Source organism: Pagrus pagrus, assembly GCF_965226575.1.
Source record: "Pagrus pagrus genome assembly, chromosome: 23".
NCBI classification, from domain to species: Eukaryota; Metazoa; Chordata; class Actinopteri; order Spariformes; family Sparidae; genus Pagrus; species Pagrus pagrus.
The window spans coordinates 7,598,288-7,614,676 of NC_140205.1; the positions used below are offsets into that span (position 1 = coordinate 7,598,288).

The 16,389-nt window shown below is 39.8% G+C and overlaps 1 protein-coding gene across 1 annotated transcript; it reads right to left on the bottom strand.

Moving 5' to 3' along the window:
- Positions 1-1,954: 1,954 nt before the first annotated feature.
- Positions 1,955-11,647, bottom strand: LOC311252418 (4-galactosyl-N-acetylglucosaminide 3-alpha-L-fucosyltransferase 9-like). Its single transcript, XM_084345569.1, has 2 exons — positions 11,628-11,647; positions 1,955-5,910 (listed from the first exon to the last, which is right to left on the bottom strand). Exon 2 carries the CDS (start codon positions 5,901-5,903, stop codon positions 4,755-4,757), a length of 1,149 nt encoding a protein of 382 aa, XP_084201695.1. The 5' UTR covers positions 5,904-5,910; positions 11,628-11,647; the 3' UTR covers positions 1,955-4,754.
- Between the last annotated feature and the right edge of the window lie 4,742 nt (positions 11,648-16,389).

A 16,389-nucleotide genomic window follows, 5' to 3' on the forward strand; every position in this document is an offset into this window, starting at 1 on the left:
CTGGAGTAAAAAGCAGGTAATCTCAGGTTAGACACATACCTGTTTATGAACCAGTTGTGTGACTTTTTTGGTCTTTATGCTGTAGCTCATAAAAGGGGGGGAGGGTACTTTTAGGTGTGTACCCCTTGGTGTACTTTGTTTGTTTCCTCGTTTGTCTACTCAAACTGGATAAACCAGCTTTATTCTTAGGACAGCTTTGGGAGATGACAGGAAATGGGATGAGAGAGAGGGGATGTCGACCAGCTAAGGGCCACAGTTCAGACTTGAGCATGGGCCACTGCAGCGAGGACAAGGCCTCTGTACATGGGACACACGTGCTACCGACTAAGCTACCTGGTGTACTTTTGGTAATACTGGCTTTAGTTGCCATGATTGAAATCTACAGCAAGTATGAGAAATCTGTCTTGGTGGGCTGTCTGCAGCTCACTGATGGTGTAGTGCCCCATTTCTGTCTTTGCTATAGGAGGTAGGAGGTACGTAATTACATTCAATCGCTGTAAAAGAGAACACTGATGCAAGAGGAGAGCCTTTTAAAGATCCAGTAGCAATATTTGAAATATATGTTATTGTTATATTTCACAACTGCCATATTGAGCCCGTTACAATTAGACATACAGTGATAATTTGTTCTGGGAGGTTTTGGGAGACAAGCAACCTATTCAGTTGTTTTGGTTTGACGATGTGTTGGTTTGTTCGTTTGTCTACTCAAACTGGATAAACCAGCCAGTATAAGTACTTTTCGGCCTTTTATGGCTTTATTCATAGGGCAGCTTGGGGAGATGACAGGAAATGGGATGAGAGAGAGGGGGGATGTCGCGCAGCTATAAGGACCGCAGTTCAGACTTGAGCACTGGGCCACTGCAGTGAGGACAAGGCCTCTGTACATGGGACACACGTGCTACACACAAAGAATAATGTCCAAAAAATGGTAAAAAACAACAAAGAAAACAACAATAGGTCCATCATCTATCCAGGTACCTCAATTTAGATTCCATCATAATAGATACAAATCCAGAGCTTTTTGGCATTAGTCTAAATTGAGTTCATATCAGTACAAACATGTAATATCACATTAACAACACGCATTAAAATATAATTGTTGTGGAGGCCCTGATAGCTCACCTCATATGTGTGAGCTATCAGTGTGCTTCCCATGTATGGAGGCTGAGTACTCAGCAGCTGCCTGTGTTTGCTTTAAATGGTGACATATGAAATTGCATTTTTGTGCTTCCGAACAGGTGACAGACATGGACAATTATCTTTTAGGGTTGTCCGTCTATAGTGGCGATCCTAGCTTGCATGACGCCCTGGGCGGACCTTCAGCCCCCTACTTTATTTTATAGCTACTTAAGCATTTTACTGTAAATAGTATTTTATTGTTTTTTTTTATATTGTATATAGTACTTTATTGTTTCTATATTTGCCCTTGTATTTTGATTGTATTTTAATGTACCTGCTGCTCTGATAACCTAATTTCCTATCTATCTATCTATCTATCTATCTATCTATCTATCTATCTCATTATGACTGAAATGTGCTTTATTTGGAAGCAATTCGTGATGTGATTGATGAATCCCCTGCTTCACTGCTCCCCCTTACCAGTAGGGAGAGCTGAGGTCCAGTAGATTCAAGAATTCATGTGGTAATTATGAGAAAAAATTGTACACTATTTTCTCAAAGGATAAAATGATGCAGTTGTGACATTTATGATAATTCATTAATTTTGTCATGTCATAACATGACAACAATTATCAAAATGAAGATAAATGTATTCAATTATTTATGCATTTTTTTTGTACAACTAATCATTAATTTGGATAATGTACAATAAAAGGTTAGGTGAAATTAAACATTCGGCATATTATCTCATACCTCCAGTTACATCTATCCATGCAGACGAGCTTTGAAATAATGTTTCAACACTTTGATCATTGGCAACGAAATTCCATCCACCTCCATTTTATTAAAGGTTGCAGCGGCCATGGAAAAGTACATAAAATCAATTATATGACACAACATTGTATGACAAAGAACGTTGTTGTAAATTATAGTACCTGAAACAACATCTCCTCTCCTCTCTATCTCCTTCACCGAATATGTAAATCAAAGCTACAATATGTAGAATCCCCTTGCTACAGTATAGGTCACATAATCCATTACATTACCCGTCATTTATTCAGAAAACCAATACAGTATATATTTCAAAAATTCCCCTCAGCCACTCTCCCTGAACAAACTTTGCCAGCTGCTGTTCTCAGAGAACATTTCACAAACACAAGTGCACATTTTCACAGCCAGACCTCTATACTCTTCCAAGGTATTTGACCGTGTGTTAGATGGATCAGAATAAACTCATTTACAATACATCAAACATCCTGTGAGGTAATCATTTAAAAGAAGAAAGAAAAAAGCGAATCACCGCCTACATTCAAATGTCTTCATGGAGTGGATGGATCCCTAAGATTCTATAAGTATGACAGGAAAGGTTCCCATTTCAAGTAAAAATAACATTGAACATTTGCACCTGACACTGTGTGACAGAGGCCTATCAGCATTGACATTCACACTGACGTAGTGATTTTAACGTTGCTGATGTCTGGATATTCATGCACTGCAATGGAGGAGAGGATAATAATCACTATAATAATCACTGATCGTGGCCGTTTACTGACTCCCAGAGTTGTACGATAACACATCTACTTGTATTGAGACAGGACAAAAAGGGAGCTGGTGTGGACGAAAGTAAGCAAGGAAGGCGCACTACCTGTGGATGACCCCAAAACTTCTCTCAACCCAACCAGTCGAGGCAGATGGCCGCCCACCATTGAGTCCGGCTCTGCTCGAGGTTTCTCACCACTGTCACCAAGTGCTTGCTCATGGGGGAAATGTTGGGTATTTGTAAATAAATTATTCATATCTTATTATCAGAAAGCTTGCCTTAAAATCAACCCCGTGAAAAGCTTTATACTGTATGAGTCCCAGTCTCACACTAACCTGCTGTGCCAGATGGTTTGTTACATGGAACCATCTGGGAAGTTGTCTTTGGAAACTGTTTAGAAAAAGAGAGGCACTTTTAAAAAAAACAAAAAACTTAGCAGGTGATTGGACAAAAACCATCTGTCTATCACCATCTATGTCAGACAACTAATCAGATCAACGGTAGGACAGCGCTATCATCGGAGCTGGTGTGGAGGAAAGTGAGCAAGGAAGGCACACTACCTGTGGATGAGTCCAAACCTGAGTCCAAACCCCAAACAATGACAGTGGCCAAGCATCTCTTTCAACTTCTGTTACATTTCTGTATTCAACTGTTATTTTTTTTTGCTTTATTGCTGAAACAAGTATGTAAGAAATACATTCATCAGTATTGGAGAAGAAAGTGCGAGTTTTGGATTAAGAGCAGCAGACTTTGAGCTCAGCGTCCAATCTGACCAGCTGGATTGCCCAAGATCCAGTTTGGATTTAAGGCTGCGACTGGCTAATGTCCGTTTGCAGGAACATGAAGCAGACAAATGGGACTCAAACGACCAAGCAACAGGAAAACCAAAGCCTGTTGTAACCACATCTTTACAGAGTCCTGTCCCTGCCACAAAATTTGAGCCATTGCACTTCACTGGCACTTCTCTCAACCCAACCAGTCGAGGCAGATGGCCGCCCACCATTGAGTCCGGCTCTGCTCGAGGTTTCTCACCACTGTCACCAAGTGCTTGCTCATGGGGGAAATGTTGGGTCTCTGTAAATAAATTATGCATATCTTATTATCAGAAAGCTTTGCATAAAATCAACCCCGTGAAAAGCTTTATACTGTTTGAGTCCCAGTCTCACACTAAGCTGCTGTGCCAGATGGTTTGTTACATGCAACCATTTGGAAAGTTGTCTTTGGAGACTGTTTAGAAAAAGAGAGGCACTTTTAAAAAAAAACAAAAAACTTGGCAGGTGATTGGACAAAAACCATCTGTCTGTCAGCGTCTATGTCAGACAACTAATCAGATCAATGGTAGGACAGCGATATCATCGGAGCCCATTGGGAAATCATCATCAGCCAGTCAGGAGAGGAGCAAAAACATCTTTCCAGAGAAAATCCTTCAGTGCTGTTGTTTGTTCGTCTCCATGAAAAAATACTCTCTAGGTCTGATATCACCGATGCTATAGCAGCCTCTATGAAATGACAAGAAGCAGTCATTGTTGTTTTCAAATGAACAGTCATTTTTCTTGCTGTCGTCGGACCTAAATCACGCCTGTAGCTACCAGTAGTTCCCCGAGAGGACGCTGATTGGTCCGAACAATTGCAGTTTGACAAGCTGGAACTCTGGAACAATGGATTTGTGAGATCCAGCTGCCTTGGAGGGCAAGTCTTGTATACAATGACACGAAAAGGACCTTCTTGGGTGCTTTTGTCCATTGTTTTTCAGTCAGAGCCACACCAAGGTTGTCCTAGTTTTAGACATTAGAATAGAGTATAATACAGAGATCAGTTTTTCATCATCAAAGCTAGAGTGAGTTTTATAAACAATTTAGCAGGTGCAGATCAGGAAAAAATATCGCAGTTCTGTTTGTCGAAAACAGGGATATGCCAAGACTATCACGGAAGAATTTCTGTAACTACATTATGACGATTTAGGTAAAGAAGTCAATCCAAGGTACAACATGTAGATTTTTGATTGTGATTGACCATAACATCTTTAAAATAATTTCCATAGCATTCAGTTTTGTGTGTAGAAACCTGACCAAAATGCTTCTTTTTGTTGTTTGAGTTAGCCCCAGTACCATTTATTAAGATCATGAAAGGCTTGATACCCTTTGTTATGCTGTAGGTACCTACAGGTTTCGCAAGCTTGTGTCCTGCCAAACGAACCCCCTTGCACTTTAAACCTGTTGGTCCAATCAAAGTATCCTGTGTACTCAGAGTTGTTTTTGTCGAGGTACAGTAGCCTCTCTGCCAGCTCCTTTGGAGTGGAAAAGTCATCGACATGAATGAAAGAATCTCCTGGGATGTGGTCCTCATAGTTTTGTCTTGAAGGGCCCAAAACTACTGGTACAGTACCGAGTTTCATTGGCGTGTATAACTTCTCTGTGATGTAGTCTTTATAAACTGAGTTTTCAAAGGAGAGGTAGAATTTACAACTAGAAACTACTTTTGAATAGTCTTCGCGACTTAGTGTTTGGCCAAATGCCCCTCCATAAGTGTGAATCTTGATGTGTTCTTTCAGTTCATTGTAGAACTGAACTCTCCTAAACTGTGCATTCCAGTTGCTCACAATCCAACAGACCAACTTGTCCTTTACTGGCAATTTGAACCTTTCATCTTCAGGTGTCACAGGCTCCAGGCGCCCATAGGGCACAGGAATATTTGAATCAAGTCGATAGTTGCATGTCAGGTTAAATAAGTGATCAAGCTTACTCATTCGACCTGAGTTTGCAGGCGACTCCATATTGAACCACACCCATTTCTGAAACCATGGACGTGGCTTTTTTGGCAAGTTTTCCATATTTCCATGAATGTCCCTGTGGTGGAAGAGAACCCCGTGGGCTTTGTCATAAAGGGTCTTGTCATCAGTCAAGTGGCATTTTGTGATGTGGAAATCACTGCAACTCAGATCAAACTTGAAACCAAACGGCCACATCCAGATCAATACGATGGTGTCAGGCTCAGTGTCCACTGCTGCAGCCTGGATCTCCTGGGTGTGATTGTGGTGCAGCTTTGTGGAACAGTTTGAGTCTCCAGCTACACACACAACTGGAGGACAGGATTGACGGCCTCTGTCTACAAAAATGTTAGGGAAACTAGGGAACTTCATTTCAAAGTTGTTATATGTGAAGAAAAGAGTGACAAAACACAACACCATGATGCTGCTGAAGACAAATGGGCGTAGAGTTGTCCACTGGCATGGTGAGGACGACATGGCTCACCTTTGGAGAGAGAATAGATCCATTAATTGTAGAAAGAACTTTTGATAAGGCAGTTAACTGTGTCATTATTTACATAGGATGTGGTTCAGTTTAGCATTGCACTGCTGTTGCTTCTGGCATAGTGTAAATACACAGCGCTGCTCTTACAACAATTCAAACAATATGCTGGACTCCATACAAATACACTTCACTTGACCATACTTAATACTTAATTAACTCTACCATATTGAATTTCAACTGCCATTTGCTTCATTATAAGCATCAGGTCACGCACTGAAACTGTCCAACATGGAGCAGAGGATACGCAAGTATAAGTCACCCAAGTGACAGTCGATACGGAGTGACTCTTAGAAAAACAAGAGACATTTGTAGAAAGAAACACATTAAAAAGCAAGGGTGTAAACAGATAACTAGAATAGAGCCATAATTACAATAAAATGTTCTTTCAAATCAAAAATCTGGAAATCTTTTTGGATTTTTTTATACTGTATCATTACCTCACACTCAGAGGTAATAGGACCTCTCAGTTGTAAGCTTTTCCCGTCAACACAAAAAAATACATGAAAGATTGAACACATGCCAGAAAGGAAGTGAAACTTGAACCTCTTCACCTGAGGGCAAAAATGGGAGTTAGGTTGTCTTTCCTTCTTTGTTTAATACAATAAGACACAAGATAAGCACCTAAATGGGCCTCGACCCCAACTCTTTTTAAAAAAGAGGAAGAAGACGAGCATATTCCCCGTGATCAGCAGTCACCCAGTGAAAAATAGTAGAGCTACCTTTCCCTCACTTCATAATTTTATCTTTAGTTATTGTTAGTATTCTCTCTTTAATATTTTAATATTTGTCTGATAGAAGTCATTTCAGTCATTTTTGTACGATGCACTTGTTGTTTCCGTCTTCCTGTGAACTGTGATCTCACCTGATGACTCACTTTCTGATACACCGGTTGAGAGAGTGAAGCAACATTGACTCGACCTCATTTCATTGATATAATTGCTTAATAGAAATATAACACTGATTTGTGGAGACGTATGTAGGAAAACAATAGGAAGGAGACGTTTAAAATGTTACACTTAACTTTCAAACTTTAAGAGGTTGATAAAACAAGAAAATTCATTCCGTCATAAGAAATCATTGAGGCATAGCTAGTATTGTAATAAGAAACAGAGCAACAAACTCACCTTGGAGTAGAAAAAAACTGTGTTAAAAGGAACAGCAGAAGAAGCAGACCTTTTTCTGATAGTGTGGATCCTATAAATGATAGATCCACAAGGAAACTTCCCTCTCCCCTCCCCTCTGAAACCTGAGTATGAGTCTCAAATGCCCATCCTTGTTTCACAAGTTGACACCTTGATGTTGTGATAGGATGTTTGGCACTGTCACCTGACTTATGACTGTTGTTAGTGGCACACCGCAGGGCAATAAAAGGGAAATTTTAACCTGATGGTGAACAGGAATTAAAATACTGGTTGCTCTACTTTCATGTTAAGTTCGAGCATAAAGAGAACTCAAGGAAGCAGGAAGAAAACTACTCAAACGAGACTTAATTTTTCATGTATTCAAGTTCACTTTTTGATTTGGGGAAAGTAAATGTACAAATATTAAGAAAGTAAGCACAACATATCACCGTCGATAAAGTAAGAATGAAACAAATTTCAAGCTCTTGTCTGAGCATAGGAGCTGCTATTTATCAATGATACTTTAAGTACATAAGTGCTGTGATTTAAGTGCTAAGGGTAAGAACATAGTACTTTTGTACAGTTACTTTAGTACTGTACGTAAGTACAATTTTGAGATACCTGCACTTTACTTGAGTATTTCCATTTTCTGGTTCTTTATACTTCCACTCCATTACATTTTGCAGACAAATAATTACTACTTGATTAAATAATACTTTATACTCACTACATTCATTTGATAGCTTTATTTACTGGTTACTTTTCATATTACATGCTGCATCAGAGCCAAATGTGTGCATGTTGAAATTAACTTAAAAATAAAAAAATAATAAGAAAAATGCTGAATATTGGATCCGTTAATTGGCCAGGCTGATAATCGATTGACCTACAGTATACAGTATATGCATATAAATATATGTATAATTTATTGTTATATGTACTTTTATTTCATATTACGTTCATTTTTTGTCAGAAAATTACTTTTGATACTTTAGTACATTCAATATCAGATAAGACTTTAATTAATTTAAGACTTCTACTCAAGTACTATTCGTTTGGGCAACCTCCACTTTTACCAAAAGTAATATTTTCACACAATATCTTTATTTTACTCAAGTATGACTTTTGGGTACTTAATACAACACTGATATTAATATAAATATTTTTAAAGCTCACCTACCACTGTTGTCAGAGAGAAGAAATAGTGGCCATTCACACATGGTTGTGATGTGTTCATTGGAATTTGATGTTTCATTCCCATTCACATGTACAGTATACAGTGTGTGTAGCCCTCAGGAGGTGCAGGAAATGAAGTCACAAGTTGATGTGAATTTGAATTGCAAAATCTTAGCCCTCAGGAGGCACAGGAGGACAATATGTCAGCAATTTCTTTTCAGACACATTTGAATTGCAAATTCTAAATTTGATCATACCAGCTGATTTGTGTGGTGCAATGGAACATTCCCTCCTTTTATACAAGGAATGCTCAACTTTTACACGGTTCAGTTCACTCACTTAAAATCTATTTCAACCATGTATGAGACAAGTTCAAGTTCTGCAAGTACCATCTGTATGCAGACGATGCAACCCTTGTATCTTCAAATAAATGTAAATGCAGAATAATGGAAATAGTCACTGCCAGCTAGTGGGGAGATATAATTTAATGGAATAGAATAAATAAAATAAATAAATTAATGACAAGCCTCAACTTTGAACACGGACTCTGCCACTCTTTTTCTTTCTCACACACCAAAAGAGCAACGCATTCCTCCCATTATAATGATGAACTGTTACCAAATAGTTATGTCGGTCCACCCAGCCTCTACTCAGTGTTTCAGCCTAGTGTTTGGCTGCACTGTGTAGAAAAAGAGGAGTCTACAGTTCCAGAATTTGACCTATTCTGATGCACTTCGGGCACAAAGCCAGCTGAGCTGAAAACACGTTCACTGGATGTGCTTGTTGCTGGAATGCACTGCACCGCTCGAGCCAGCATTGAGAGGAGAAGGTATGTGTAACGAATATCTTTCCAAAGGGCACGGACATCCTCCTGGCACTCGCCCAACCTAGGCAGGGTTGGTCCCACCTGCTAAGTGGCTGACCCACGCCCCACTATTGTGTACACACCGTGTATTGAAATGTATCTTTATATTTACAGCTGCTATTGTGATTTGATTTGATGTTGTTTTGTCATGTCCTCGATGCTGCCGTTTTGACCCTGTCTTGGCTAGTTCTCACCTGCAAAAGAGATTTTAATCTTAAATGTGGCTTCCTAGTTAAATACGTTTCGCGTCGCAAGATCTTCTGTTTGTAGTTTTAACTCATGCCTCGGAGTGTACGAAAAATGACCGAAACTGGGAAACAGTAATCTGCAACACACACTCTCACACACACAGACTCACAAGGTGAAAACAATACCGGCCATGATGTCAGGGCTGGTAACTAGAGAGATGCCTTATTTAATCTAAAATAAATAAAACATGGCAAAATGGAGTGGAATGGAGGTAAATCATGATGCCATGTCTGCAAAATTCAAAGTGCTTAAAGGGTACAGATCTGAAGCTAGTTGTTAAACAAAAGGACTTCGGACCTGACATCATCATATACCACTGACTTTATTGATTCCCTCACCCCATGTTGTTATCATTTAATTAGCCATTTTGTTTTTGTCTTTTTTCTATAACTTGATTTAGTAAAATATCTTTAACTACTTCACATGGTGTTTCTTTTATATTATGGCCAGTTGAGCCAAGTCATAGCACAGGGCTTAAAGTACTCCAGTGTATGACTATTTTTAGAAAGAAATAAAAGGTCCACATGGGATTTGTTTTTTGACGTGGTTTAGTCAATCATCTTCATCGAAGCAAAGGGTAGTTCCACCTACTAATCAACTGAGGCTGACCAACGATGTTAGGATCTGCAGAGCTTTGTCTATTTCCTCTTGTTTCTCCTGTGATTCCCCCCCTCCCTTCTTGTTGTATATTTGTCTCCCTCTTTCTGTCACAGTGTTTGTCTCAGGCTGGGTGTGGCTGACCTACATTCTGCTCATCAGCCAGACTCCTCTCACCTGCTGCTTCACACACCTGCGGTCCATCTACACTGATCACCAGTTACCTGTCTTAAGCCGGTCTTTCCCAGTCTGTTGTGAAACCTTTTGCGGTAACACCTAGGCCTCGCTTTGAGTGAATTTTTCGCAATTCAGCGCCGTTTTTATGCCTGCCTAAAACCTGCCATCTTTGCCTCTGTGCTGCAGACCTCCCACACTCACCAGCCTGTCCAGTCACGCCCAGTCTCGCCTGATATCTCGCCAGAAACCCTGCTCTGGACTTTCAGCTTTGGACTTTCTTGGAACTGCTGCTGCTTCATTTTGAACTCTTGATTTTTTTCATTAAAATAGTTTTCTCCTGTCTCCAGTATCTACATTGTGGGTCCAGTTTTGAATACTGCTAGAGTATAACAAATGAGCCAATCAGAGGCAGAGTAGGGCGGGTCTTGCCAAGAAATGTGAGTGTGGTGTGGTACCGCCACAAAATGAGGGAGCTGGGTGCTTGTCCCGCAGCGCGTGTTCGAAGAAGCTACTGTACGGCAGCAGTGGGAAGAAAGTGCCCGCCAGTTTGACGCCAGTCACAAAGCTTAGGTCCGTCATCAGAGTATGCTACCGGAAACGACGGCTACAACTGCCACTGCGCCTTCAATGACCGACCGTGTTAGCGACAAAAAAAAGGAGCAGAAGGAAGCACTTCATAAGTTTCAAATTGTCAACTTGTCACTTTAAAGTTACATGCAGTATTATTTCCAGCTGCCATTCACATGCAAACTGCAATGCACTGTGTTGGTTTTGGCTCCATGCCTTCTTGTCAGGGTTATTTTGGTCAATGATTTGCTCTGGTTTTGGGTAGTGTCAGTTCGTTTTATTGTAGTGCTGTAGGAAGTGGTTGTCTGTTTTTGTGAAAGAAGATAAGTTGTAGCTAACCTCCCCCTTCTTCCACAACCTCTATGTGAGACTTTCTCATCAGCAAGCAGACGCACATTTACAAAACAGAGGGCACCCAGCCGTCCACTCCCCACACGGCAACATGACATAATTGACTTGACATGTACATGAGCAATACAAAAACCGGAAGAAATTAATACAAACAAAAAATAAAAAAGCTTTTTTTTTTTTGCGGGTGCTATTGCCGCCCCTCCACTATTGCCCATATGAGTAACCGCCCCTGACTCTATGGTAAGTGGAGAAGGTTGAATTGAAGTTTGTCATTAAATGAGCTTTGGGGTGTTTCCACCTGTGTATCATGTGCATCTATCCTCATCCTCAGTCATTTTGGTACAACTTTGGTGTTAATTATCGCTCTCCCCAAAAGCAGGCCTTGTGGAAAGCAATGTGTGCTGTGTTACTTTCCTGACAATAATACGTTACGCTTACTCGATTCACACAGATAATGTATTCTCCAGAAAGTAGAAATGTCAAAAAGATCCCATTGAAAATATAAAAAATAGCATTAAATTTAAGTCTTTTAATGGGTAAGATTAAGAGCTTACCTGTGTCTGTTCTCCACTGCAGCCGGGATATGTATGCCAGCCTTGTCTTTTAATCAAATGTATACAGGCAGCAAAACCGGTCTGTCAGTCTATCATGAGGAAGTGGTGTGCAGTTGGTGAGCAAAACATGTCTGTATGTCTGTATTGCTCAGCTTCAGTCAAATGCCACCAACACCAGACTCTTGCAGAAGTACACAGACCTCTGTTGCCTTGTACACACCAAACTGGTCAGCTGTAACTAACTCTCTCTTCATCTTCATCCAAAAACACCAGGAAGAAACTGCCTGAGTCCTCTCCTTTCTTGCAGGTCACTTAAAAGTAGTGTCTGAAGCATGATGCTTTAATTTCCTTTTTTCCTTTTTTACTATGCTTCAAAGTTTTGTGCAACTTCATGGTTATTGCAGGAATGCTTGTCCTTCAAAATATCACACCAGCATCATTATTTATGGAAAATGCGGTGATCCGAATTTCACCATCTCCAGAAACGTGAATCCAACCCATAACATATATTTGTTAAATAATAGGAGGAAGTTTTGACTTGGAAATTCTCTGACGTTGATCGGAACACATAATTACTTTCTCATGAAAACAACATTCTGGTTTGGCTACATTTGTCTTATTGCTTTGTTCCCAACTGCCTCACACTCCACCCATGAACAACACAAACCACTGACTGTTTTCCACACCCCGCGTGTGAACATTTAATATCACATTTCAACTTGGTCTAATTTGATTCAACTTCATTTGATAAAACATGTATTGTTATCTGCTACGCATGGTGTCTACCCTTTTTGTTGTTGCCACTGGAGCCAGGTCATAGAAACCTATTATTATTATTATTATTATTATTATTATTATTATTATTTTATTAACTTACACATTTAAATCAGATATGGAGTGTGATGTATACCTCCTGTCAGCTAGCCTAGCTGACTCCTGCATATACACATACTGTAGTAATAGTAGAACCAGTCACCCTTCTCTCTCTCTGATTTGTGATTTAAATCTCTTTGTCGCAATGAGGTTGAAGCTTTACTGCCCCATTTCACCAGACTGCACACGTCAGTCACTTTCATTTTTGGTAGCTCTTCCAAGCACCAAGTGTAAACAAAGAGCCATAGCGACCCAACGTCAGCATGTGGCTGGCTAACGTCGCTAACGGTTATCCACCCGGCCGTCATGTTGTTGTAATGTATTATAATAGGTTAACCTCATAGATTTAAAAAGTGCTCAAATCTCACTGTTTCTTGAGTGAGTGTTTTCTTTGTTTCTTTAGTTTACAAGTTTATACTTCTTCTTTAAACTTAAGGGAAATGGCCAGCAGTACCAGGGTTAGAGAAGCCGTAAAATCCGAAGAACACAAAATCTGACTGTGTAACTTATGCTGCAGTTCATGCGTACATGCCCAACTCTTAACCCACATCACATGAAGTTGTGAGGAAGCAAAGGAATGTTCACCGTGAACCTGTTTTGGTTAGTCAGACACACCTACGGATAAACCGGTTTGTTTTCATGGTTCAGAAATGTGTTTCAGTCAGTGTCCTGTCCAGAAAGCAGTTGCCCTGGATGAGACTATTTTCTGATGACCCTGTTGGCTGCATGATTTCATTTTAGCAACAGTATGGGTTGAGTTTAATTAAATTAATGCACAAAAAACTACTTGATAAAGGGTGCAATTTGTAAGAACTGGCTGCCTGTCAAATCCCTCAAACAAATAGGTGGCAGCATATCACCAGAGGAACCGCTAACTGCTGCTAATTGTAGCTGCTGTTGGCTAGTTAGCTCGATTAGTTGTGCAGTTAGCAGTCAGGACTGGAAGCTAAGAGCTTTGGACCAGGATGGGCCAGGGATAGCTGGATAGCACGCTAACTTAAGCAGACATCTGTGCAACACAAGACATAATGTCATAATTTCAGTTTAAAACTCTTGGAAGTTGTGGTTCAGAAAAACCAAGTCACATATTAGTTTGAACTCAGAAGCAATTCCAGAGAGATCATGTTAGCTTTAACTCACAGTCATTTTGAGGTAAATCTATTAGCTTTAGCATCAAATAATCAACACGACAATGTTCTGTTGAGCATCTAGTAGTTAAACTGTGAATATTCACCATATAGCAGATTGGCATCCGTTCAACAATTTAACGTCAGTTCAGCAACTGGTCATCAGCTTTGCAATTTAGCATCAAATAGTTAAACATTTAGCTTATCCAAGGGAGTTTCCGACTTTTTATCGCAAGGCTGTCGCAGTCTGCTTTTCAGAGAATCAACACCAGGGTCAGAGTGTTTTATATATGGCTTACCAAACTTCAAAAAAAAGAAAGAAAAGGGGCTTCTAGTAAGGCTGTGTGGTCTAGCTTATTAGCATCCTGTGACAGCAGAAATGTCACAGGATGTAAAGATCACAGAACATTCTTCACTACGTGACAGAGAGTGAACTATTTTTTAGCACAAAGACCACATTAATGCTGCTGCCTTCTAGACAGGATGGTGGTCAAGACAAGTGTGGTCTGCAACTGCTGTTGCATCGGCTGCTGTCAGCATGAAGTGCAAAATGTCTGAGTTGGAAACAGTGTTCTTCAAAGCAGTTTCGTTTGTGTTCATTTTCCTTTCTTTGTTATTTGTTCTCTTGCGTAGCAAAGTTCAGTGGAGCTTTGAGTGGTGAGCGATGGCCATATTCCATGCAAACCTCTCAACAAATACAAAAAAAACAACAAAAAAAAACAAACAAGATAGTTTTGTTGCCTAAACTAACCAATTAGTTTGTGGCCTCAACCTAATCAAGCAGTTTTCTTGCCTAAACCTAACCACATAGTTTTGGTGTCTAAACCTAACCAAATTGGGAGTTTTTTCCTGCCTAAAGTTAGCCTTGAAAACTTACCTCCAGTTACATCTATCCATGCAGACGAGCTTTGAAATAATGCTTCAACACTTTGATCAATGGCAACGAAATTCCATCCACCTCCATTTTATTAAAGGTTGCCGCAGCCATGGAAAAGTACATAAAAATCAATTATTTGTTGTAAATTACAGTACCTGAAATAACAACAACAGAGAAAATAATTAAGGATATGTGCAACTACAAACCACAACCACAGAATCCAAGGTTACATTCACTGCAGACTTTCTGTTACATTTTAGGAACATCACAGTTGGCTGCATTATCTCCTTCACCGAATAAGTAAATCAAAGCTACACTATGTAGAATCCCCTTGCTACAGTATAGGTCACATAATCCATTACATTACCCGTCATTTATTCAGAAAACCAATACAGTATATATTTCGAAAATTCCCCTCAGCCACCCTCCCTGAACAAACTTTGGCAGCTGTTGTTCTCAGAGAACATTTTACAAACACAAGTGCACATTTTCACAGCCAGACCTCTATACTCTTCCCAGGTATTTGACCGTGTGTTAGATGGATCAGAATAAACTCATTTACAATACATCAAACATCCTGTGAGGTAATCATTTAAAAGAAGAAAGAAAAAAGCGAATCAGCGCCTACATTCAAATGCCTTCATGGAGTGGATGGATCCTTAAGATTCTATAAGTATGACAGGAAAGGTTCCCATTTCAAGTAAAAATAACATTGAACTTTTGCGCATGACACTGTGTGACAGAGGCCTATCAGCATTGACATTCGCACTGACGTCATGACTTTAACGTTGCTGATGTCTGCATATTCATGAACTGCAATGGAGGAGAGGATAATAATCACTATAATAATCACTAATCGTGGCCGTTTACTGAATCCCAGAGTTGTACAATAACACATCTACTTGTATTGAGACCAAACAATGACAGTGGCCAAGCATCTCCTTCAACTTCTGTTACACTTCTGTATTTAACTGGGTTTTTTTTGGCTTTATTTCTGAAACAAGTATGCAGGAAATACATTCATTAGTATTGGAGAAGAAAGTGCGAGTTTTAGATTAAGAGCAGCAGACTTTGAGCTCACCGTCCTACCTGACCAGCTGGATTGCCCAAGATCCAGTTTGGATTTAAGGCTGCGACTGGCTAATGTCCGTTTGCAGGAAAATGAAGCGGACAAATGGGACTCAAACGACCAAGCAACAGGAAAACCAAAGTCTGTTGTAACCACATCTTTACAGAGACCTGTCCCTACCACAAAATTTGAGCCATTGCACTTCACTGGCACTTTTCTCAACCCAACCAGTCGAGGCAGATGGCCGCCCACCACTGAGTCCGGCTCTGCTCGAGGTTTCTCACCACTGTCACCAAGTGCTTGCTCATGGGGGAAATGTTGGGTCTCTGTAAATAAATTATTCATATCTTATTATCAGAAATCTTTCCTTAAAATCAACCCCGTGAAAAGCTTTATACTGTTTGAGTCCCAGTCTCACACTAACCTGCTGTGCCAGATGGTTTGTTACATGGAAGTTGTCTTTGGAAACTGTTTACAGATATTTACATTTAAAGTGAACCCTTCTTTTGAGACAATTTTTGATCTTGTTATTGGTCCCTAATTCCACGGTGGTGCCCCGTTTTAACGATTTCAAAATTAATTTTATTAACTTTTATTCATTTAATTTTGAGATTTATCATCAATAATTATGAATTTCTAATGACCACACCTGAGAGGCATTTAAAAAAAAAAAAAAACTTGGTAGGTGATTGGACAAAAAACATCTCTCTATCAGCGTCTGTCAGAAAACTAATCAGATCAACGGTAGGACAGCGCAAAAACATCTTTCCAGAGAAAATCCTTCAGTGCTGTTGTTTGTTCGTCTCCATGAAAAAA